Below are 23490 nucleotides of genomic sequence, written 5' to 3'. Positions count from 1 at the left end.
GTCCGACAGGCCCCAGGAGACACAGACTTGCTGCGTAGTTTTCAAAACAAGTGCAAAACTTTTCACCCACAGTGCGGACCCCCCCCTCCTCCAAATACGTGCCAGTTACTTCAAAAAGCCCAATTTGCACGTGGCAGACCAGACGCAAAATTTAGGTGCGTAAAAAATCTGTTGGAAACTATAATTGTCTCCTAAAATTGTGATAGAGCAGAATTGCCAGTGTGAATAATACTAGTCGGGCCTGCAGAGAGCTCCATTTTAACAGCCCTGAGGAAGACGCCTGTGAATGTTGTCCACTATGATAAAGATTGAAACATAGGCATCTCTATGAGGAACAAAGTGAGCATTGTGGTATCATAAATTAGATAATATGAACTTTGCATCAAGCAAACATCTCCAATTCCTGAGCAAAAAAAAAAAAAAACATTAGTGGAAGTACATTTGTTCGTATTGACACCCCATAATATTGATTATGTGATTTGAAAATTTGAATATTGATTTATTCATAAGTTTAGTTGTTGGAAGGCATCAATGTGACCAACATATATCTGTGTACTTGTACCAGAAGTTTGTGTTTACTGTCATTGTGCTTAACTGTGTATATCAGATAACAGATACAATGTAATGTAGTATGTGCTGGAGTTTCAGACAAAATGAAAAGTTTATTTTTATTTCAGAGCACTTTATTAAAATTTAGGAATAACAAAAAGAAACATGTATAAACAAGAAAGGACAGAACAAAAAGTGAATCAAGAGATGAGAGCAGAGATTAGATAAATGAGAGAGGTAGAGGTATAGGGGAGGAGAAAGAGCAGGGATGAGTGAAGTGGTAGGAGACTCAGGGGCCGTGGGGGGGTGGAGGGGGGCATGGGGTGGGCACCAAGATGCTATTTAGGGGGAACAAATAGGGATCGTCTGAAGTCTAGGTGGCAGGAGGTGGGGCCTGCAACGGGCTGCTGGTAACTGCTTGAGGCAGTTAGCTTTGAGGGGAGATAAGGTCAGTGGGGAGTTGTAGTCAGAAGGGAAAGGATCTGGGCCAGAGGAGAGAGAGGGTTGTGTGTAGGGGCGGAGGACGAAGCCTACAGCATAGTGAGACACAAAGGGGTCGATTTTCAAAAACATTTTAGCAAGTGCAGTAATATGGCCCTATTCCAGCTTTAGTGTGTGTGTGGGGGAGGGGGACAGTGAGCAGATTACATTGGTTTGTGTAGCTCTTCTTAACTTTGAACTGTGACTCCAGGTCCCAGACACTAATATATAACAGAAAGAAGATACAAGGACACAGTTGGAGGTTGGGGGCCAAAGGGTGCCAAAGGGATCAAACATGGTGACAGGGAGAAAGAGAAATGAGGGAAATATCAAAGAAAACAATGGAAAAGTGAGTGAGAGTGTGAAAGAAGAGGGAGAAAGAAGACTGAAGGAAAGAAAGAAGGAAGGAAACATAAAGAGAGAAAAGCAGTTCAAGGAAAGGAAACTAGACAGGAGGAAAAAGAAATTGAAAGGAGAAAAGAGAAGGAAGGACATTTTCCATGGGGGGGAAACAATCCTGGGGACCTTCTTTGAAAAGATCGGAATCACATGCTTCACTCACTGACTACAGCCATAGAGTTCAAAGTGTTTTTTTTATTTTCTAATTACTACCTTATACAAGAGTACTCTTGTACGTACTCTTACATGTCTTTGTAATACAGGAGTACTTTTTAAGTACTCGTACATGCCTATGTGCTACAGCAGTACTCTTTTACATACTCTTATATACCTTTGTGCTACAGGAGTACTCCTACATACTCTTACATGCCTATCTTATACATGAGTATTCTTTTACATACTCGTACATGCCTTTGAGATACAGGAGTACTCTTACATACTCGTACATGCCTATGTGATACAGGAGTACTCTTTTAAATACTCTTACATGCCTTTGTGATACAAGAATACTCTTTTACATATTCTTAGATGCCATTGTGATTTGGCCCCAAAATGTTCAATCCCCTATTACTAAAAGTACAAAGACAACCCTTTGTGCATGAATGTTCCCAGAATGCTCCCATTTTACATATTTTGTGGCCATTTGGTGAAGACGCTTGGAAGAGCTCAAAGAGAGTCCTACAGGAGTACTCTTCCATACTCTTGCATGCCTTTGTGATACAGTACTACTCTTGTATGTACTCTTAAATGTCTTTGTAATACAGGAGTACTTTTTAAGTACTCTTACATGCCTATGTGCTACAGCAGTACTCTTTTACGTACTCTTACATACCTTTTTGATCCAGGAGTACTCTTACATGCATATGTGATGCAGGAGTACTCTTTTACATACTCTTACATGCCTTTGTGATACAGGAGTACTCTTACATACTCTTACATGCCTTTGTGATACAGGAGTACTCTTACATACTCTTACATGCCTATGTGATACAGGAGTACTCTTTTACATACTCTTACATGCCTTTTTTATTTGGCCCCAAAATGTTAAATCCCCTATTACTAAAAGTGCAAAGACAATCCTTTGTGTATGTACTTCTTGCATATGAATGTTCCCAAAATGCTCCCATTTTACATATTGTGTGCCCATTTCGTGAAGACGCTTGAAAGAGCGTAATAAGAGTCCTACAGGAGTACTACTTTGTATATTTTAGTTAAAAGGACCCAGAGAGAGGCAAACTGGAAGAAAGCTCATTCTACCACCCAGTTGACAGATAGGACATTGATGGACTCATGAATGAATGAATTACTTTTCAGGTCAGCTGAGTAGATTGAAGGATGGGTAGAAGGACGGGTAGATTTGGTGGGTATGTGGAGATGAATGGATGTATGGGTGGATGAATATCTATGACACGACCTGAGACATAAAAATAACTAACTCTGAAAATTACAGTTTGGAAAATCATGTGTGATTTCAAACAATTAGGAGTATACGGGTTTCAGTTGTTCAGCAAAACACATCGCAAAAAAATCATAAAATCCCTTTGACTGTATATTCTGGTTAAGAATAACAATCTGCCGGTTTATGAGCTATGCGAAGAAAAAATGCTGCAGAGTTTCGGAGTTTGCACGGATGTGGTGGATGCCTCCGACTGCTACTGGTCGTAGACGTAGAGACTGCATGCTTCGAAGCACTACAAAAATAAACTGAAAATAGAAGTAGGTTTAGAGGAGAGGCGCCAGTCGCAGTCAGTGGCCTAATGCAAAAATAATGGGGCCCCCTCACAATGTCTCTGAGATATTCATTAGTCTGGTTAAATGGGGGGCATTCCCAACACCACCCCTCCCCGCGAGCCGCAAAGGCTGCTGGGGACCGTGTTACGCCCCTGCCCGCGGGGAGCTGCGCACACGGCGGCTCCTGGGGGTGCAGAGCCCTGCGGCTTCCGCCCCTTCTCGTACATTTGTTTTCTGTTCTTGAGAGGCGGCACGCTTAGATGTGGCGTCACGCCAATATGCTATGAGACTAAAACTTCGGGCTGCAGCCACATGCGGGCGGGAGCGTCGTGCGGACAGCTGGGCACGGTTTTCTTGGCGCTTGTCTGCACATATGGCGCTCTGACTGTGCAGCACAGCCTTGTCTGCGCCCCGTGGGCTCCTCTGAAAGCTGCGCGGTGCTCAGATGAGCAGGTTAGTATTAGAGATGGTGCCAGTCTGTAGGGGCACCGCTGCAAAATAAAAAATAAAAATCAGTACATTTGTCTGTTAGGGAGAACCACTTTCTTGAGAGGAGAACACGTCACTACTTTTTTATTTTCTAAGTTTGGCGTTCATGGATGACTAAATAACACCCTGCTTTCTTGCACCGCCGTGGAACAACTTTTTGTGAATTTATAGGCAACGTACTCAGTGTGTTGAGCGAAAGAAATAGAAAAAAAATAACAGCGAAACACAGAATTAAAAAACTTAAATAGGTTCTAATGAATTGTTATTTTATGCCACAAGTTTATACCGCGTTGTGTCATTTTGTATTGCCCCGCGGCGCCAAAACTGTGCACCTAGAGTTGTCGGAATCCAAGACAGTATTCACACTAAACCTCACCCTCACTGGGGTCAACCATTGGTAATGGAAATTACTCTGGGAAACACTTTATATTTATTACGCCGTAAATATTGAGAATTTTTTTTTTTAAAATAAAACTGAATGTGCACGTTTTGATAACACTATCAGCAATATGGAGAATATAACCCACGATGTTAACCCAAATGGAAGACGTGTGACTTCCCGGTGCACTCTCAGAGATTCAAATAAGAAAAAACGATTTTTTAACTAAAACTATTTCGATTTTAACTTCTGTAATTGTGATTGGTGGAAAATGCCAACGTGTGAGTGCTGGTTGTTGTGAACCTCTGACTGCCGAACACGGAGTTTTGTCGCCCGAAGACACAATATGTACCTGCAGACAGCGCTGCGAGCCGCTCCCCGGGCGAACTCGGGGCCTGTGCAGCGAGGAGCTCTGGGGCGGCCCTGGTAAGTATTTACCCTCCTCAGAAGGAAAATATTCGAACAAACATCCGGGCCTGCACGTGAACTCGGTTTCTGTCATATAAAACACGTCTCTGGTGAAAATGGAGACACTCGGAATTTGAGAAATTATTTTCTGAAATATCATCTACATCGTCGATATGATCTGAACTCTTGAAACTAAGAAACTCGCGTTATTGAAAAGTGCACAATTTGGTGTTCTCTATAGAATTATAGGATGAAGGATCTGAGGAAAAACGATGAAATGAAATGGCAGTGCGGACCTTAGCAATAAAACGCCAGAATTCTGAGCTGCGCTTCGGAAGTATTATTCGATGTGAACCGAGAAACGCGTCCCGCCCCGTTCGGGTACTTGGTTTCGTTTCGGTGTTTAATCTGACAGGGTAGGATGGGGAGCGGGGGAGGGGCCGCTGTAATACGGGCCGCAGGGGCGAGCGAGACGGGGCAGTAACTACACTGTGGGGTTCATTGGTGCTCGTGTTATCACATGAGTGTGTCCCTGTGGGTGTCACTCGTCCCTTAGTGACCTGGGGCTGGGGTGGGGGGGGAGTGAAATCACCGACGAGACGGATGGCCCTGTTCACATTTACCGAGACCCTCAACTTCAGCGAAGGGAGGGGGTATTCAGATTAATGTCACACCGTCCCACTGGGGTGTGTGTAAAATGAGATAAGGTAGTAGATATAAGTCGGATGTATGCATGACATGGTATGAGTATGTAAATAAAAGTGAGTAAACGGTTGTATGTAATTAAATGTATGAGTATATAGAAATAAGTGGTTATAGGATGTATGTATGTTAAGGGATGATTATGTGGATAGAAGTGGTTAGACAGATGGATGAATACACCTCTCAGTGAGATTCATTTCATATCGAGCTGAGGCGCTGCCGCCTGTTTCCTCGCCCTATTCACTTAATGCCTCTGGAGAAGGGGCGCTGTATGAAAGGAAGCGCTATAGACATGGACTGGGGGCGTCTGCTTGGCAAACAAGGAGTAAAGAATCCAGCGCTTGGGCTCGCCTGGGTGTAATATGCATGTATTACACAGGCAGGGGCGGCGGGCTGAGGGCACGTGCTCTGGCGCGAGGTATAGGAGGACAGAAGGAGTAAAGGAGGCGGCGGGGGGGCAGCTCTCGGGTTGTTTCTCGGGGGAAGGGCCAACCGGGCAAGGGTTAACAAAGGGATGTATATCAGAGAAAGGTGGCAGCAGACACAGCCGGCAGGAGGAGAGGGGAGCGGGGAAGGACATTAAGGGAGGGGGAGGCAGACATAGCAGGTCAGGTTGGCAGAGGAGGGGCAGGGAGAGGAGAGGGCAGGTAGGAGGGGATTGGCCAGGAGGGCTCAGAGCACAAGCGGCGCCCGGAGGCAGCAGGCACCAGTACCTCCCCGCACTGGCAGGCAGAGGAGCGGACAGAAGCAGTGCACCTCAAGGGGGCCCGGGTACCCCTGAAGTGCTCCCCACTTGATCCCCTCTCCCTCCTCCACCTCACTCGGACTCCTCGGACCGCCGCCCAGGGCGCCCTCTCATCCCGGGGCGCCGCTGCAATGAACGGCTATGGACCCCCCTACTTGTACATGGGGGGGCCCGTGGCGCCTCCGAGGCCCCCACTGCAACGGACCCCCAAGTGCGCACGCTGCCGGAACCACGGGGTGCTGTCGTGGCTGAAGGGCCACAAGCGCTACTGCCGCTTCAAGGACTGCACCTGCGACAAGTGCATCCTCATCATCGAGCGCCAACGGGTCATGGCCGCGCAGGTGGCGCTACGTCGACAGCAGGCCACCGAGAGCCTGGACAGCCTGCTGCCCCCCGGGGGCCCGCATCCCGAGCTGGGGCCCGTGCGCTGGGGGGGCCCCGCCGAGACCTCGCCGCCCAAGGCCCCGCCGGCAGGTAAGCGCCGCTGAGGGGGGAGGGAGTAAGGGGTGGTGGGAACGCGGGGTCAACAGCCTGGGGTACGGAGGGAGAGGAGGAGGAGGATGGGGGCACAGGAGAGTAAAGAGGACACCCGGGGGAGCAAGCAGGGCGCACCTGGAGGGCACGGCATGGGATAGAAACTGGACGCCACCCTGAGTACATTACTGTGCACAGCTGCTGGAGGGGTACTGGGGGCAGGGGAGAGCGGCACAGCTCCCCGAGTATGGCATTGGCACAGGGGAGTCATTGCGCTGAGTACTTTATGGGCGCAGCTACGGAGATAATAGCTGGGAATGGGAGGGGGTGTAATAACTGTGGGAGCAGAGAACTGCTGGGTGGCGCGGTCTGTGATATTGCTCACTGGTGCAAATGGCGAGGGGCACAGCTCTGGGGGTAGGACCGTATACACTGCCGGGTCTTGGGCACGGGTTTGTTAAGAAGAGCACAACACAAGGGAGAGGGCAGGACTTGGACTGGGTGGCTGAGCACAAGCGAGCGGCAGCTCTAGACAGAGCTGGGGATGGGCACAGGATGGAGGAAGGACTCCGGGTATGCACAGCTAAGAACAGGGTCGGCCCGGGACAGAAAATAGACCCGAGCGTCAGAATGAAAGTGCCCTCACATATGAACCGATTAACTAAAAAAGTGGCCCAAATGTGTAAATTGGGTCAGTTTTGAACTTGCAAAGAAGCACTGACAGGTATGCACAACATGGGATACCGCATGCATTTGTCCGTGCTCGACAATGTTTGTGGTCATATCAGGGACATTAACACCAAAACCCGGCCCTTTGGGCAGTATAACAGGCCACAAACATCTAAAAAAGCGGCCCATGCACCGACATGCGAGACCAGCCCTCCCGGCACTTGGGCACACCTGAGAGGGAGAGAGATTTGGGAATAGATCGCTGGGCACAGAAACACAGGAGAGGGGACACACCCCGAGGAGATCTCTGCCCGGCTGGCACAGCCCGAGAGGAAGCCCGGCCTGGGAGTAGGGTGCGGTGCACATATGGGGAGAAGGCACGCTAAACAGCCCGAAAGTGGCACCAGTGGCGCTGCCAGGGTTCAGTGGAACCAAATCCAAGCAATGGAAATTCCCCTCTTGCCCCGCTGGGTAATAATAAGACGGCCATAAGGTATAGTGCGCTCTCAACCTCCTGGGCCCGGTGCCACTGCACCTGCTGCTCCATGGATTGCTCTGCCCCAAGGCACTGCTAGAATTACCAGCGGTGCTATTGCTGATGACAGCATGACTTTGAACACACCTCGGTGATGTGGGGTACTGTATAATTTACATAATTCGATTGTGTTAACTTTTCTTAAAATACTTGTGGTTGAAATGAGGCGTCTGCAAAATAAAAATGTCTGCGAGAGACAGGTGCGGGGTCAGCGAGGCGTTTCACCGTTAAAAGCTTAGCTCTGAACTGCTGCACAACCCACTGAGCTGCAGCAAAGCTATGTGTTTGTCCTACCCGCCTCTTCGAGCTGTAGGGTGGCCGGGGAAGGTGTTGCAGGAGGGGAGGGTGGGGCATCTCAGCTACAGGACCAAAGACGCAGTCAGAGATACCAGCGCTATGAAGGAGGTGGCGCTATATTTAGTTGTTGTCGTGGTCACGGTGGGTAAGACTCGACCCCCCACCCCAGACCCAGAGAAGCTCTACCAAGGGCGTCCAGCGCCTCCAGTACTTGTTGATTGACATCATTCCAGCGGGGCTTGTTGGGGCCTTCAAGATTCACCGTAATTGGCGCACTTCACGTTTTCTCGAAAATATTATTTCAACCCCCCAACGTCCACGCCACACTTCCAGTGACGCTCGAGGCCACACATCTCGCAATATTGAAAAGTTGTATTTGCTCTAACTATACTCCAACGTCAGGGGTGTAGCTTTGTGTGTGTAGGGGGGTGTTTTGGACGTTACACCCCTAACAAATATATTCTTTAACAAATAGTTGGTTACAAGAGATTTAAATCGAGTATGGTAAGGTGTCAGTTGGATTTCACCTGGCATTTTTATGTACGGAGAGAAACACACACACACCCGCACACACACACACCCGCACACACACCCACCCGCACACACACACACACACACACAGCCGCACACATACACACGTCTCCATTTTGAAGGTCATGGTTAATTTACAAAACACTACATTCTAAGTGCACTCTCTCAACCGGCACTCCTTTCCCTTTCCACTGGCCCCTAAGACCCTACTTCATGTCCGAGTGACTGTCGGAAAATGTGAAACTCGATCTCCCCCCCAACACACACCTCAGTCAACAGAGTGTGAAGGCCGGTTCCTCTTGTCTATAACATATTTCCACTATGGTGTACGCGACCAACATCTTCACCAATGCTGCTAATAACACAACGAGCATTTTATATTGTAACTTGTACCGAGTTAAGTATTCTCCTTTGTACCCACTGCCAGTTCCAAAAAACATATACATGACTGCATCACTCCCCCCTCTCGGGAGTTAGTAACCACAGGGGCTCGCGGAGTTAGCTGAGTGGGTTGGCTGGTGGCCGCAGCGCGGTGGCACGTGGGTTACGCCGGAAGTGCTCTGCCCGGTCACCATTGGAGCTGGGTCGGGTCAGTGATGCGCTCTCCTCTCCCCCGGGTTTGCTCACAGCTGCAGAGTGACCGTGACTGAAGTTTCTGAGGGGCCAGCATGCGAGCTGTGAACATCCGGTAAACACAAGAGAAGGCGGTAATGCCAAGCTCGAGCATCCAGTGACAGGAAGAGAAGGAGCTGTGTGTGTGTGTGTGTGGCGGGCGGTGTGGTAACCGCAGACTGGCAGAGACTCCCGATGAGAGGAGGAGTATGCTTCCATCCCAATCTTGTGATTGGTGTCCGTGGTTAGGTGAGTATTTGAAGGTCTGGTTGGTGGTTGGTCAGGCGTTAGTTCCCTGCACTGGTCGTTAATACCCTGGTCAGCACCAAACCTTTATCCAGTGCTTTAAATGGACAGGTACTGTCCGGTACTGAGTACCCACTCCTGTTTCATTTGAAAGGCAGAGTAGCCGCACTTCTCAGCATTCCGGCAATACACTTACTGGGAAAGGAACCGTACTTCCCAACGGGTACTCTAAAGCGCCGAGTGCCCGCACGTCTACATTTCCATCTAAAGCACTGCGCTTTGCCCGCACAGACCCTGTGGCGAGGGGCCTCATGGCACAGCCCCTGATCTAAAGCCACTAAACGCATCCAAGCTGGACAGAGTGGCCGAATCATGTTTTATGAAGCGCCAAAACCTGCGCTCCCGGTTTCTAAGAGCTCCAGTTTTACACAGTGATGAAAAAACAGTGCAAGCAAAGCATGTGCCAAGTGTACACTCCATCTTTCGTGGTGCTCTCTCCCTCAACACCAGCAGCGCCTGCCGGCACGGGACGGGCAATTGGTGCTTTTCACAGACTGTTTAGTTGGGGCTGGGTTGCTCCAGAGTGGCACATCTTCAGTCTGAAATGTGGGAAGTTATGGGGCGGGGGCATAGTGCCCTGTTGACGCCTCCAAGTGGGCGCACCTTATGCGCAGGAATCTAGAGGCCTAACCTTGCCGCCCCCCAAAAAAAGTTTAAGCAGGGTGTTGGGACTTCTTGTTTGCTATTCATTGACAGGGTCGCGCTCAGAATGGGCGCTAGCAAAATGCAGGTGAGAACACCGTGGGTAGGAGGAATACTGATGCCACCGGGGCGCCCAGCTCAGACCGGGCGCATATGGACACATCAAGGTGACACTGTAAAATGTAACATTTAATGTGCCGTTGAATTTTTACAAGACTATAAATGTTGTTCAGCAGCATGAATAACAACAATAATAATAAATAGCATGATGGAAATTAATATATAATCATTATTTTTTAAATATACAGTGCCGTGCTTGGACTGTGTGGAGAGGGGACGGGGCGATCGCCTGACAGCTTTCTCTCTCTTTTTTTTGCAATTAGATGATTTGTCCAGAATCACAGGTTGTTGCGCGGCGCCGCCGCAGAGACTCGAACCAGGTTCCCTAGCGCCTAACGCGCCAGCCCTGGCCCTTGCGCCACACGCTGTCCCGCTCTGGGGGACCCTGAGGTCCTTCCCTTTAGCACTCGCTGTCCTCCTCTCCTCGTCCACACAACGGCCCACAGAGCAGAGTCGCTTCTGCGCCCAACCAAGACCATTAGATTTTGTACTGTGGGGCCACAGGACCACCTGACAACCTGTGCCTTTTCTGGTTTAGATGAAAACACCACGCAGGCCCCACTCCGGCCTCGCACCAGAGCCCCATGCAGTGTGAGGCAGCGCCCGACAGTGTTCGTCTCCAGCCTGAGTTACGTCAGAGAACCCCTGATGCCTCACAAGAGCCCCCTGAAGAGCGGGGAGCAGGGCGGCAGAGCCCCTGGTCATCTGTGTGTTCCTGCCTGTTTACTTAAATAACCCTCCAGGCCTCACTTCTGCCTGTCACCGGAACCCTAAACACTGCCGGTGACTTCACTGTCGGATCTCCGCCCTTATTAAATAGGAGGAACGCAGGTGACCCAGCTGAGGAGATAAAGTGGGAATTGGTGGAGGAGAAGAGAGAGGGTATCCACCTGTGGTCCTCTGTCCGAAAACAGGTGCCTTGGTCGTGGATAGAGAGTTGGTTCCAACGAGTAGTCTTCTTGCTGTCGTGACAGTTAAAACTAAGTTGATATTCCAGAGTAAATAACATATTTTTATTTTGTTGCCTCATATATTGTGCAGTCACATAACATCACTGGCGACCGCCAAAAGTTATAGAGAAAAATAGCGCCTCCTCGCAAAGTTTCACGTGGTGTTTGGTGCTAATTAGAATATATATATATATATAACGGACAGGGAAGCTAATCCTTCCTAGATACAAGGATTGATTGCAATATTATATTCAAAAATCTAATTTCCGGTACTGTTTCACCACTATCAAAAACCACCGCCAACATGGTATAAAATTCAGAGAGGACCCTCGAAATAAAAAATAAAAAAATCAGCAACAGATTATCTATGAAGGACTCTTATAAATAAGAGTGATTTTAATATGCGTCTGAGGTGATGTCACAGCAGCCCCTGCGAGTTGTTTAACGAAACCCCAGCAAATAAGTGACCGCTCGCTATTCATTTATTTCGCGCTTTATGCGCTGACATAACCAAGAGGATTTCACGGCGCTTTATGCAGAATATACCGATGTGAGTTATTAAAATGTATTGTTGTAATATGCCCTTCTGTATATTTGTGCTGAAATGCTTGTTGCAAGTATGGAGGATTTCGATTTGATTTCCCTTTTCCTGCACTCGCCACCTATCTTTTACGTGTATTTAATTATATATATACAGAGAGAAAGAGAGCCAGAGAGAGGGAGAGAGATGTATATATAGATATATACGGTGGATGCGAGGTTTCAATGCGACAAACAGGGAAAGGAAAATGTTTAAAGCCTCGAGCGGGCCTGCAATATATATTTAATAGCACCTCTTGTGTGCCAAGCGCACTGCTGTCTTCTGTCGTGGCCAGTTGGAACTCTCCTTAACATATTGTGTATTTACGTTCCACGAATAATTAAAAAACACAATTACCCCGCTCTGGTGTATAAGTGCCTCAGGACTGAGAGGGTTTCTGCAACGAAAGATTACACATGGCAGTACTTTGGGGTATGTTAGAAGGCACAGGAGCGTTGTTTCTCCCCAGGAGAAAGTGACTTACTATAAAACAATGCTGCTGTCCACAATACAAAGCATGTATCTTACGTCGCCCTCTTCAGTTATACAAAGCGCTTTGAGCTCCTTTCTGTGTTCAGCTACTGAAGGAACTGGACTGGATAGGCAGCCTTGAAAGCGCCCCATCTTCCCCAGTCCAGGTGTTTTTTCCAGCAGAACGTTACCCCATTTCTTATGTGGTTGGCTCTGGCCCAGGTTGGTTAGTCAGTTTGAATACGTCACCTTTATTTTTAACGCTTAAGTTGTTATCATTTTGAAGAAACGAAGAATTTTGACAAATACTGTTTTCTGAACCTTTGGCGCACTCGGTGGCCAGCTCTTAGCGCTAGCTCTTGCACCAAAATGAGAGGCGCTACCTCGGGAGCGACCCAGGAGAGCTATTTTAGTTCCTGAGAACTGCTGTGTAGTTAAAACTACCCTGTAGATTAATTCAAGACTGAAGTAAGGGCGCTGTGTCGGCAGGGCACCGGCAGGCACATGACACCTGGCTGCAGTGGGCCGGGGCGCCCTGAAGCTAGGTTGGCCAGATCTTGCGAACAAAAAATTGGGACATTTTGCAAAAAATAGAAGAAGGACTACAATTTAAGTCAACTGAGCACCCCTGAATGACAGCTCTCTCAACGCAGAAGAGGCACTATGGAAAGGAATAAGTAATTTTGAAAACCAGTATCATACCTGTTAATTACATTGCTTACCTATAAAGTATCTGCTAACTACCACATCTTTAGAACATCAAAAAAGGGACTTTCACTGTTTTCAGTCGACCCGCTCCAAAAACCGGGACATAAGCCAAATTTGCCAAAATCTGCCGGGACAGCGAGTGAAAAACCGGGACTGTCCCAGCAAATCCGGGACGCAGGGTCACCCTACCTGAAACCTACTGACCCTTCTTTAAGAGCGGCGACACCCCTCACTCTCCACAGCAAGCACCCCCAGCACGTGTGTTCACAGGGCCCGGACTCGCGTGCCCCCTCCCCCGAGGTGCCCGCAGAGAGCGGTGAGTTCTTCCCGAAGGGCCCGGCTGGCTGGTCGTCGACCCCTCCTATCCCACAACAGGGTCAGCTGCGGCCCCCAAACCGGAGTCAGCTCGGAGCCCCCTAACCCTCGGCAGGGTCTGCTTCCCTCCCTCTCACCTTCTTTGTAAAACTCACAAACCCCGAGTTTTATTTAGTCTGTGGAGCGCAGATCACAGAGGAGGGTGCAGAAGAGCCAGGATTCTGCGGATCGGAGAGCGTAGCTCCTAAAAGCCTCTTCTGGGCGCAGCGCAGCGCACTGCACACTCAAGTGGCCTCATTGTATTGCACAATCGCACCTGGCCCAACCGCACTGAGGCCGGTGGCCTTCACTTGCAAACTGCGACACAAGACGAGGAGTCACGCGTGCGCCAGAGCACAGTCCAGGGCTCACACACATGTCCTTAGACATCATACGTGACAAGGTGCCCACCCTGGGCTGCAGCCCGAGGAGTCCGGACCCCCAGTGCACATCACTTCCGCAACGGGTAACGGGAGGCGGATTTTACCAGGGTTTGCACGCTGTGCTCTCGCCGGCTCTAATAATGTACCCCAAATCACTGTGACATTTGCGACAATCTGCCCCGTGCCTGCGCGAAAGTTGAGTAGCGCCTCCCGGAGGAGCGTGAGAGCCGCGCAGCGCACTGGGAGACGCTTCACCTTCATACACGCTGTCCAGAGCAGCGTGGCTCCCAAGAAACCGCAAGCGAGCAGGATGAAAGGCGGAGTGCAAGGCTAGCGTCTATGCGCTACTCGCTGCTTCAACATTTAAAGCATCTGCGAAAAGGTAGTCTAAAAACCAGTATACGACACGTTGGAGTAATTCTTTATTAAATAAATATATATATATATATACACACACAAACATTTATGCACTTAGCAAATTATTATTTTATAAGCGTTTACGGCCGACGTAAATCAATAAAAAGTGCTAGGTATAACTTTCACATATTTTACCATGCTTTGTGACTTCTGAATGCTTAAACTGCGATATAGGAGTGTTCATTCACTTTCAACTTATTTCAGATAATTTGATTTCATCTTTTTGTAAGCCCCCATGCTTACCAAAAGAAACAATACACGAGCCCAACCAAAAATAACATTGATATCAATTTGGAATAGTTTATATAAACACTATGAAACCACAAAATATTGGTTTTAAAATTACTTGCTAGTTCAAGAAAATACATTAACATACAAGAACCGAAACAACTATGTTTATTTACACTTTAAGAAGAGGAGGGCTTGAAGAAGCCGCCAATTAAGCACCCAGGGACAAATTAATTTGTGGTGAGTGCTATACATAGGGTTATTGTGGTTTTTAGTATGATCATTATTATGACTATTATTATCCCAACTATTTTACTATTTTGATTATAATGATTATAAAATGTAGTATGAGTCCATTAATGATATAGTAATAATAATAATAATATTAACTACAACAGTAACAATAAAAATAATAATACATATTATTATAATAATTATGATTAGTAGTAGTCTTAGTAGTATTAGTACCCGTGATAATAATAAAACAATAATAACAATAATATGAACGAGGATGTTGATGATGATGATTATTATTATTATTATTATTATTATTATTATTATTATTATTATTATTATTATTATTATTATTATTATTATTATTATTATTATCTTTAATAACTCGTCTCATCAGTGCTGCTGTTATCATTCTTCTGGATGCTGCACGCGAGGGAGCCTCTCTCTGCCCTTGTGCCACCTCCCTCTCTCTCGCAGCTTGTTTAAGGCTCACAACCTCGGATGTGAGTGTCCCTGTCCTGACCGTGTGTAGGCTTGGGGCGCTTTATTTCATATAATGCACCACCCAGGCCAACAGCTCTCCTCTAGCCCGCGCCGCCTGGACTTATATATTTATACATTATATTTAGCACTACAGGTGCCTGTTGTGGACTTGGGCTCGTGCATTCATTTTCAGTTTTAGGTGTTGATATAGGAGGGCTGTGAGTTATTCTTGATTTTCATGAGTGCGCAATAAGCGGCCCTGCACATAAGCACAGTGCTGTGGTTACTCGATGAAGCATAACTTACCAGTGAACACCATGCGTAGCCGCCATAGGTGTAGGGTCACCATGAGTCCCGGATTTCCCGGAACAGTCCCGGTCCCAGCTGTTCCGGCAGATTTTGGGAAATTTGCCTCGTGTTTTTTCCCGGTTTTTACAGACGGTGGAGTGAGTTTGTGGTGCGCTTTTATTTTTTTCAAATTAGCTGTTTTAGAATGCAATTTACTAAAAGGGATGATACTAGTTTTAAAAAGTGCAGTTTATTTATTTTCTTAGTGCATGTTCAGTAAATCTCTGCTGACGAGCACCGTCATTCTTGCGCGCTCAGTTGGTGTAAAATTGTAGCCCTTCTTCATTTTTTGCTAATTGTCCCGATTTTAAAAATCTGGTCACCCCATATAGAGGAAAAGGATGGCAGTGCCGGGTCACCCACCTGTCCCTCTCGAGGACCCGCATTCCCAGGCCCACGCATGCGCATCAACGCGGCTGGTGAGCGAGAACTTTCAGCTGTGTCTGCGTCCTTATATCAACTACAAGATGCTCATTTTTAGTCATAAAGTTTAATTAGTACTTTTATGCAGCGCTACCTGTCACGCTCTGGCCTTTTGGCGGTCTTTTGCAGAAGAGCGAGTTAAAGATAGAAGCTCTGATGGGGGTGTGGGCGCTGCTCACAGGGGTATAACGAGCTTGGAAAGGGAATAAAAGAACTGGGTGAGTACATGTGCCTGAAGAAGTTCTCAGATACGATTTATTTTTTTTGGTTGGAAACGAGTGTGTTCATAAAGATCGTTTTTAAGTGTTTGTAATAAGAACGTCCGTACAAAGGCCCGTGAAGACCTTGTTACTCATGTAAACCCCTCGCTGCATTCAGGGTACACTTGATTAGCAAATAGCAATGAGATTGTAATGTACAATGTGCGACTGAAACATGTACAAATCTGTTCTCAAGTATTACTCGGCCTGTGAGAAACAATTAGGTCCATATAGTACGCGAAAGGTGGCACGATGTTAAGCGCTTCGGACCTGGCTGGTGTGGGGAAGCGCTACATAAATAATTACCAGTATACCGTGCAACATCTTTTTTCACTGAGACAAAATCACACCTACATTCTCTACTCTATCAAAGTGCTCATAGAGGGAATCAGTCTATCTATCTATTTTACAAACGTGCGTATGATTGTAAGTATTTATCAGTATTGTTTATGAAGGGTTTTCCGACATCGACCATAAATAGATAATTTTCGTAAGTTGATAGTAATCAGGCAGAGTGGATAAAATGAGCACAGGTTATTGTGTATCAAATGTTTTACGACAATAATTAATTCGAGCATTCCTTAAAACTTTGTGCTGCGGTATCGCATTGGGATGCGCAGCGGGTAGACAGCGGGAGGGTGAGATATAAGAAGACGGGCACTGAAAGGTGAGACTTGGTCAGCGAGACATACTTTTTGGTGTATAAGAGAGAATAGCAAATACCCAGCACGTACGTAGCGCAGCTTATAAAGCCAAACGCACTCATTTATTTGTTTACTTATTTGAACGTATAGTCTTCTAGCACCTGACATATTTACAAAATTGAAAAATCATTGTAGAAAACTCAGTATAGGTAACAAACAACCACAATTTAAAAGCCTCATCCGTGTACGTATGGAGTAGAAGCGGCCTAGCTGTTAAGGGAAGCCATTCAAGGAGAGGAGGCCGGGCGAGGCTAGTCCACAGGAAGAACGCAACATGGCGTCTGTGTCCGGAAACGTGATGTCTCAATCGGAGAAATCATGTGGCCTGGTTTCAGGACCCTCTGACCTCCAGCCACCATTAGCTTCCCAGATTAACACGCAGGGTTTTTAATGTGGGCAGACTTAGACGACATGCCTCCCAGGACTCCTTTTCCCCAGGGTCACAGAAACCCTCTACGCCACACTACTTCCTATTAATTAAATAATTAATCTAGTTATCCATCTAGCGGGAACATTCCGCTAAGAGATGTACTGAACAGCAAAATACAGTAAACCCTCTGGGCCACACTATTCCATAATAATTAAATAATTACTTAAATTATTGATCCATTCAGCGTGAACGTTCCACTATGAGATTACTGGATAGCAAAATACAGTAAACTCTATGTGCCACACTATTCCATATGAATTAAATAATTCATTTATTTATCCATCCAGCGGGAATGTTTCACTAAGAAATGTTTTGAACAGCAAAAATGCAGGCAACAAAATGGCTGAGCGCGGTAAACAAGAGCAAGTTATATGTGTTGTACAAATGCCTGTTTTTTGACCATTAACATATGGTCGAAAAATACTTTAGACTTCAGCAAGATGACAGTCCCACATTGAGACCAACAGTAGGATGAACTGTTTCCTGGACATAAGTGCCAACCTTACATTCCATGACTGATTTTTCCATACATGATCATCTAGTGTGGGAACATGTGATCATACAATGCATATGTGTTAGAAATGACTGTCTCTTTCGTGGTATTTCCTCAGACTTTGTTCTGGGAACTGTTTTTGTTGGCGTTAGAACTCTGCACACTTCACTCCTGTTAACTAGAAAAAAAGTGATGTGCTCTCCCTTAAAACAGGTTGAAATTGGCATACATTAATTGGCACATCTAATTTACTTATACATCCCTAGTATATGGTACTACATATACCCAGGGCCTGGAAATTTACTACTGGGCTGCAGCACTCACTGTCCCACTGACTACTGTAAACCTACACTGTAAACCATGTTCCAGGCCTGCCACTGCAGTCTCTCTGAGCAGTTTTGAAACTGGCTATTCAACCTTTCAAATCACCCTTTTAGCATGCCAAAACATTCGTTTTAAATATTTTAAGTCACCCCTACAGTAGGGTGTATTGCTAAATAGGCAGAGTTCATGGTATTTAAAAGTAGGGCAACCAGACATTGATGTTACACATGTCCTGACAGTGAAAAGACTGTAAACACTCTTTCAGTGCAACAAGGTTAGCTGCCCCACAGGCAGTGCTTACGTTTAGCCTGTGGTGGTTGGTGGGGGCCACCGGCACTTCTTTGGGGGTCGGTGGGTCCTACTGGCAATCAGTTTTTTGGTCTGGAGTAAATTTGTTCTCATCCAAAATTTTCTGAGAGCAAGAGAGGAAACACATAACACAGAAAGAATGAGAAAGCTAAGGAAGGAAAAACTGTAACAAAGGGAAAAAGCAGGAACCTGCAAGAGAGAGATAATAGGGCAGGGGGTGCCTGGAAGTTGATAAAAGAGGCATGAGGATGATTCTAGACAATGCAGGCTTGGTATTATTCTTCAACGAATTAAGCATTGGCCATAGGAATACACTGGATTACATTATAATACCTTATAATGATCATTTCAGGTTGCTAACAGTTAGAAATATAATTCACTTATTCATGTTAAAAGGTATTCAAAATGTAATTTAATGGTGAAGTCAAATTTTGACTATGTTGGAGAAGGTACTTTTAGAAAAGTTACTTCTTCCTGTCTAAACCTCTGAAGGCATTTCTGACAGTATTAAACTATCTTCTGCTTTCTGATGGCTCCCTTGTGGTGATATGTGGATTGTTGCAAGACAGAGGACAAAGAGCTTGGGTGTAGGGCGGTATTGGTCTTCCCTTGACAGGACGGCTTGGGACCTGTGCCTAAGGACTAGTTACACTTCAGAGATGCCTACACTGTCACAAGCAGATGAACCTGACACAATGCATGCCCCCTTCCTGTGTCTCTCTAGTCAGCTTGGCTTCACACCCAGGGGGAGTGGGAGCTGACCCAGACTGGTTTGGAGTGACGACAATGGAGGATTTGCCCATTATCATAACCTCACCTCTGGGTGTGCCCAGGAAGCACTGACTATGGGGAAAAAGACCTGATATCTTGGATTCAGGTAGAGAGGGGGAATTTTGGGATAGTTTACAGTAAAACATGCAAGAAGTGCTGTAACAGTGACTAGTTCCACTTGGGAACACATACGTCATTGGCTAGGGTGTTGCCAGTGGTTGTCCTCACCTACAGGCTGGCACTGGGCATTATTTGGCATCCCCAGTACACCCCTCAGAATACTCCTGGACCTGAGCAGAATCAAAAGAAGGACTGCCCTGCTGCCTGGAGGAAGACTGGACCTGCTTGCCTTGAACCCAGGACCCCAGAAGCAACTCCAAGGGTCAGTTGGCTGACGTCCTCTTTGAGCTACCAGGCTTCAACAAGCTTCCAGACCCTCACCCCTTTTTCAGCTAAACAGTCCCAACCTTTTGCCCTACAAGAGAGTGAGTCCTGAACCCCCAAATACTCTCCCCATGGACCTGGACCCTTGGCTGTGGTCAGAGTATACTCCACACTGCCTAACTGACAGCTTTACTAGGCTCATTGCCGAGCTTCGACACAGACAGCCTTTGTCAACAGCTTTGCTGAATTCGACCCAGAGCAGCACCCAATTGACGGCTTCCCCAGACTCGATAGCAAGCAGCATCTGAGCAATGCTGACAACCTTCATAGGCAGCTTCACCGGCCTTGATGCTGAGTAGCCTTCGATTGACTCCGAGACATTCATCGACTCACTATCACTGTTCAGCTGTTCCTCAGATGCAATCAGCTTCGTGGCCCGCTGAAGTCTTTGTACTTCCACAAAACTTTTTGAGTGAGAAGGTAACTTTGTGGCCGGGATGAACTTTGTCTTTGTACCCACACTCCACTGTAGTCGGCTTCAAAACATACTCTTTTCTGAGTCCAGCACAACTAACACCACATGGTTGGCTCCTAGTGTTTTTGGTGCTATCTTAAAATGTAAACTTTAAAAATTCATAACTCAGGCTCCATAGATTGGATTTTTGTAAGTGTGGTGCCATTTTATTCATTAAAATAATTCTCTATTTTTCTAAATTGTCTTGAGATTCTTCATATGTTCTGTTTTCTCTTTATTACTGTTTAAGTACCACATAACTATTTTATACACTACCTCTAAGTTAAGCTTAGCTGCCCTGAGCCACAACTGCCAAGGGGTTGAACACAGGTTTATTTAGTGCATTTTGTAAGTCACCCTACAAGGTTTGTGATTATTATTTGAGGTGGTTCCTCAACCCCTTCAACTAATGCAGACATTTCCTACAAGATGAAAGAGATGTAATGGATTTTAATTTTACAACCAACAGTATACATTGACGCTTTGGTCTAACTGTGGGCAGAGCCTGGTCTTCTTACCTAAACACTGGAAAAGAGTGAAGGAGTTTGACATAAATAGGCAGGTAAAGAGTTGACTAAGGATACCTTCATGCTGCTGAACTGCCAAGAGGCCACTTTAGAGGAAGAAGAAACAGTGGTAATGGGGGAAGTTACTTTATCACAGCTCTGCAAGCTGTTCCACCCCTACAGACTCTAAGACTGAAAACTGGATCCAGTCTAAAAACCCCAACTCTTATCCATCCTGTTGGATGAAATGTACACATTATACAGGGTGAAATTTCCACCTTGATCCGCAGGTTTCACATACAGAGTGTGCCAAACAGACTAACAATCTTTTAAAGGATGCTCTCTACTTCTGGCCATTAGTGGTTAGTTGGCTACACATCTTTCTAGGATCTTGGAGAGGAACAGGGGTGGTGGGCCTGTTGTTGTAGAGCAGTTCAATGTCAATATTCGGTTTCTTGAGAAGAGTGTGAGCATAGTTCACCTTAAGGGAATCTGGGAACAAGTCCTTGTTCAGGGAGGAGATACTGATTTGTAGCCATGGATGGAAGCATGCACTTGAATGTCTAGCTACAGTGGGTGGGATTGGGATTGGAGTGAAATCTGGTGGGGGCTAGTGATTATATGGCCTTTCACAACATTTCTCTAGTAAAAAGGGATGGAGATGCCCTGGGCATTCATTTTCTTTCTGAAGAGTATATTTCTGCGTCAAAAAGGGCTGTGTGTTTGACAACGTCTTTCCTGATTGTCATTATTTTTGTTGGAAATGTGTTGTGAAAGGTTATAAGGGGACATAGGGGTGGCTATGTAATTCCATCCTTTTAGATATAGAAGAGTTATATGGAATGATTTGTGTTAGAAATGGGATCTTTAGTTGGCAGTGATTTGCACCCTGTCCAAATAGGGACGCTCACTCTAGTCAGGTTAAGGGAGCCACAGAGCTAAGGTAAACCCTGCTCACCCCCTTGGTAGCTTGGCACAAGCAGTTAGGTTTATCTCAGAGGCAATGTGTAAAGTATTTGTACACACACACACACACACACACAGTGTAAAACAGTGAAAACACTGCAAACGTACTCCACACCAGTTTAGAAAAATAGCCAATATTTATCTGAGTAAAACAAGACCAAAACAACAAAAATCCAATATACACAAGCACAATATCACTTTTAAGAGATTAAATGCAAATGTAGTTCCTTGAAATCAATGAAGCGCTTGACTGATGCAAAGTACCTGAGATGCGTGAAAAACAAAGTTGAAGTGGGCTGCAGGGGAGGTGATGCATGGAAAGAGCCATAGATGCGTCAGTTCCTTACTGTCACAGGGGAGGGGATGCGTTGGATCCTTACTGCTAGGTAGGGGAGGTGATGCATCAGTTCCTTACTGCCACACGGGAGGCGATGCATCATTTCTGTCATGAAGCGTTTGTTTCTTACTGCAGTGTAGATGAAAAAATGGTGTCCAGGGACGATGCGTCAGAAGTCAAGCAGCGTTACGTCAATCACACAGCAATGTAGCATGTGCTGCATTGGAGTAGGGTGGTGCGTAACGGACCCCAGTGACGTGGTGGTCGAAACTCTCTCAGCGATGGTTCTTCTTACGCGCTGCAACAGAAAGCTGAGGCCTGCGTGGAAAACAATGGTCATTGCGTCAAGCGGGGACCATGCTCTGGTGCAGGAAGCAGCAATGCATTCAATTCTTGCAGTGATGAGTCGGTTCAGAATGACGCAGTGAGTCAATATGTGGGTTTTCTCCTTGTAGCAACAATAACCTCCTCTAAAGGCCCAGACCGGATTTAGCGCCACTTGACAGTAGAGGGATCTTTGGCAGAGGTGCCCAGGTGCTGACAAATAAAGTCTTCAAAGTCCCGGAGACCTATTAACAGGAGGCAAGCTCAACTCAAGCTCTTGGGGAACCTTGTAAAGCAGGATGTAGAAAGCAAAAGTCCAGTCCTTTTACTCCAAGGACAGAAGCAGCAAACAGCAGGCCAGCACAACAAAGCAACAGGTAGAGTGGCAGTCCCTCCTACAGCATTAATTTCTTTGTCCTAGCAGAATGTCCTCAGTCGAGAAGTGTTCTAACTTTATGGGGTCAGAGGTCCAGTACTTATACCCATTCTGCTTTTGAAGTAGGCAAACGTCAAAGAGAAGTATTTGTAGTGCACAAGACCCTGCCTTTCCTACTCTAGCCCCCCAGACACACTCCAGGGGGTTAGAGACTACTTTGTGTAAGGACTGGTGCAGCCCTATTTAGGTATGAGTGTCAGCTCATTGCACCACTCTATTTCAGGAAGACCCATCAGGAAATGCAGGGCACACCTCAGCTCCCTTTGTGTGACTGTCTTGAGTGAATTAACAAACAGCCAAACTGTTATCCTGACCCAGACGTATATTCCACAGGTAGAGGCACACACTGGTTAAGCAAGAAAATGCCCACATTCTAAAAGTGGCATTTTCAAACTTACAATTCAAAAACCAACTTCAGCAAAAGATGTATTTTTAAATTGTGAGCTCAGAGACCCCACACTCCATATCTCTAACTGTTCTCAACAGGAAATTACACTTAAAAGAAATTTTGAAGGCAATCCCCATGTTATCCTAAGAGAGAGATAGGCTTTGCACTAGTGAAAAACAAATGTTGCAGTATTTCAATATCAGGACATGTACAACACCCCAGTGTATGTCCTACCTTTTAAATACACTGTGCCCTGACCGTGGAGCTGCATTGGGCTTACCTTAGGGATGACCTACATGAAGTAAAAGGGAAGGTTTGGATCTGGCAAGTGGGTGCACTTGCCAGCTCCAAATGGCAGTTTAAAACTGCACACACAGACAGTGCAGTCGCAGGTCTGAGACATGTTTACAGGGCTACTCATGTGGGTAACACAATCAGTGCTGCAGGCCCACCTGTAGCATTTCATTTACCAGCCTTGGGCACACAGGGTGCACTATACTAGGGACTTACTAATAAATCAAATATGCCAATCATGGATGAACCAATCACCAATACCATTTAGACAGAGAACACTGGCACTTTAGCACTGTTCAGCAGCGGTAAAGTGCCCAGAGTCCTAAAGCCAGCAAAAACAAAATTCAGCACAGGATCAAAAACAAAGCAAAAAAGGGGAAAGCACGCCAAGATCTGACAGGTC

The 23490-nt window shown here is 46.3% G+C and overlaps 1 protein-coding gene across 1 annotated transcript in view; it reads left to right on the top strand.

Annotated features, from left to right (window-relative positions):
- Nucleotides 1-5795: 5795 nt before the first annotated feature.
- The window catches only part of DMRT3 (doublesex and mab-3 related transcription factor 3), a 54560-nt gene continuing 36865 nt past the window's right edge, over nucleotides 5796-23490 (top strand). The window contains exon 1 of the mRNA XM_069223897.1: nucleotides 5796-6356. Within this exon, the coding sequence (XP_069079998.1) occupies nucleotides 6014-6356 (343 nt within the window). The 5' untranslated portion in view covers nucleotides 5796-6013. The remainder of the gene's footprint in view (nucleotides 6357-23490) is intronic.

Source organism: Pleurodeles waltl, chromosome 1_1 (assembly GCF_031143425.1).
Source record: "Pleurodeles waltl isolate 20211129_DDA chromosome 1_1, aPleWal1.hap1.20221129, whole genome shotgun sequence".
Classification (NCBI taxonomy): Eukaryota; Metazoa; Chordata; class Amphibia; order Caudata; family Salamandridae; genus Pleurodeles; species Pleurodeles waltl.
This window is presented reverse-complemented; position numbering and strand designations above follow the sequence as displayed.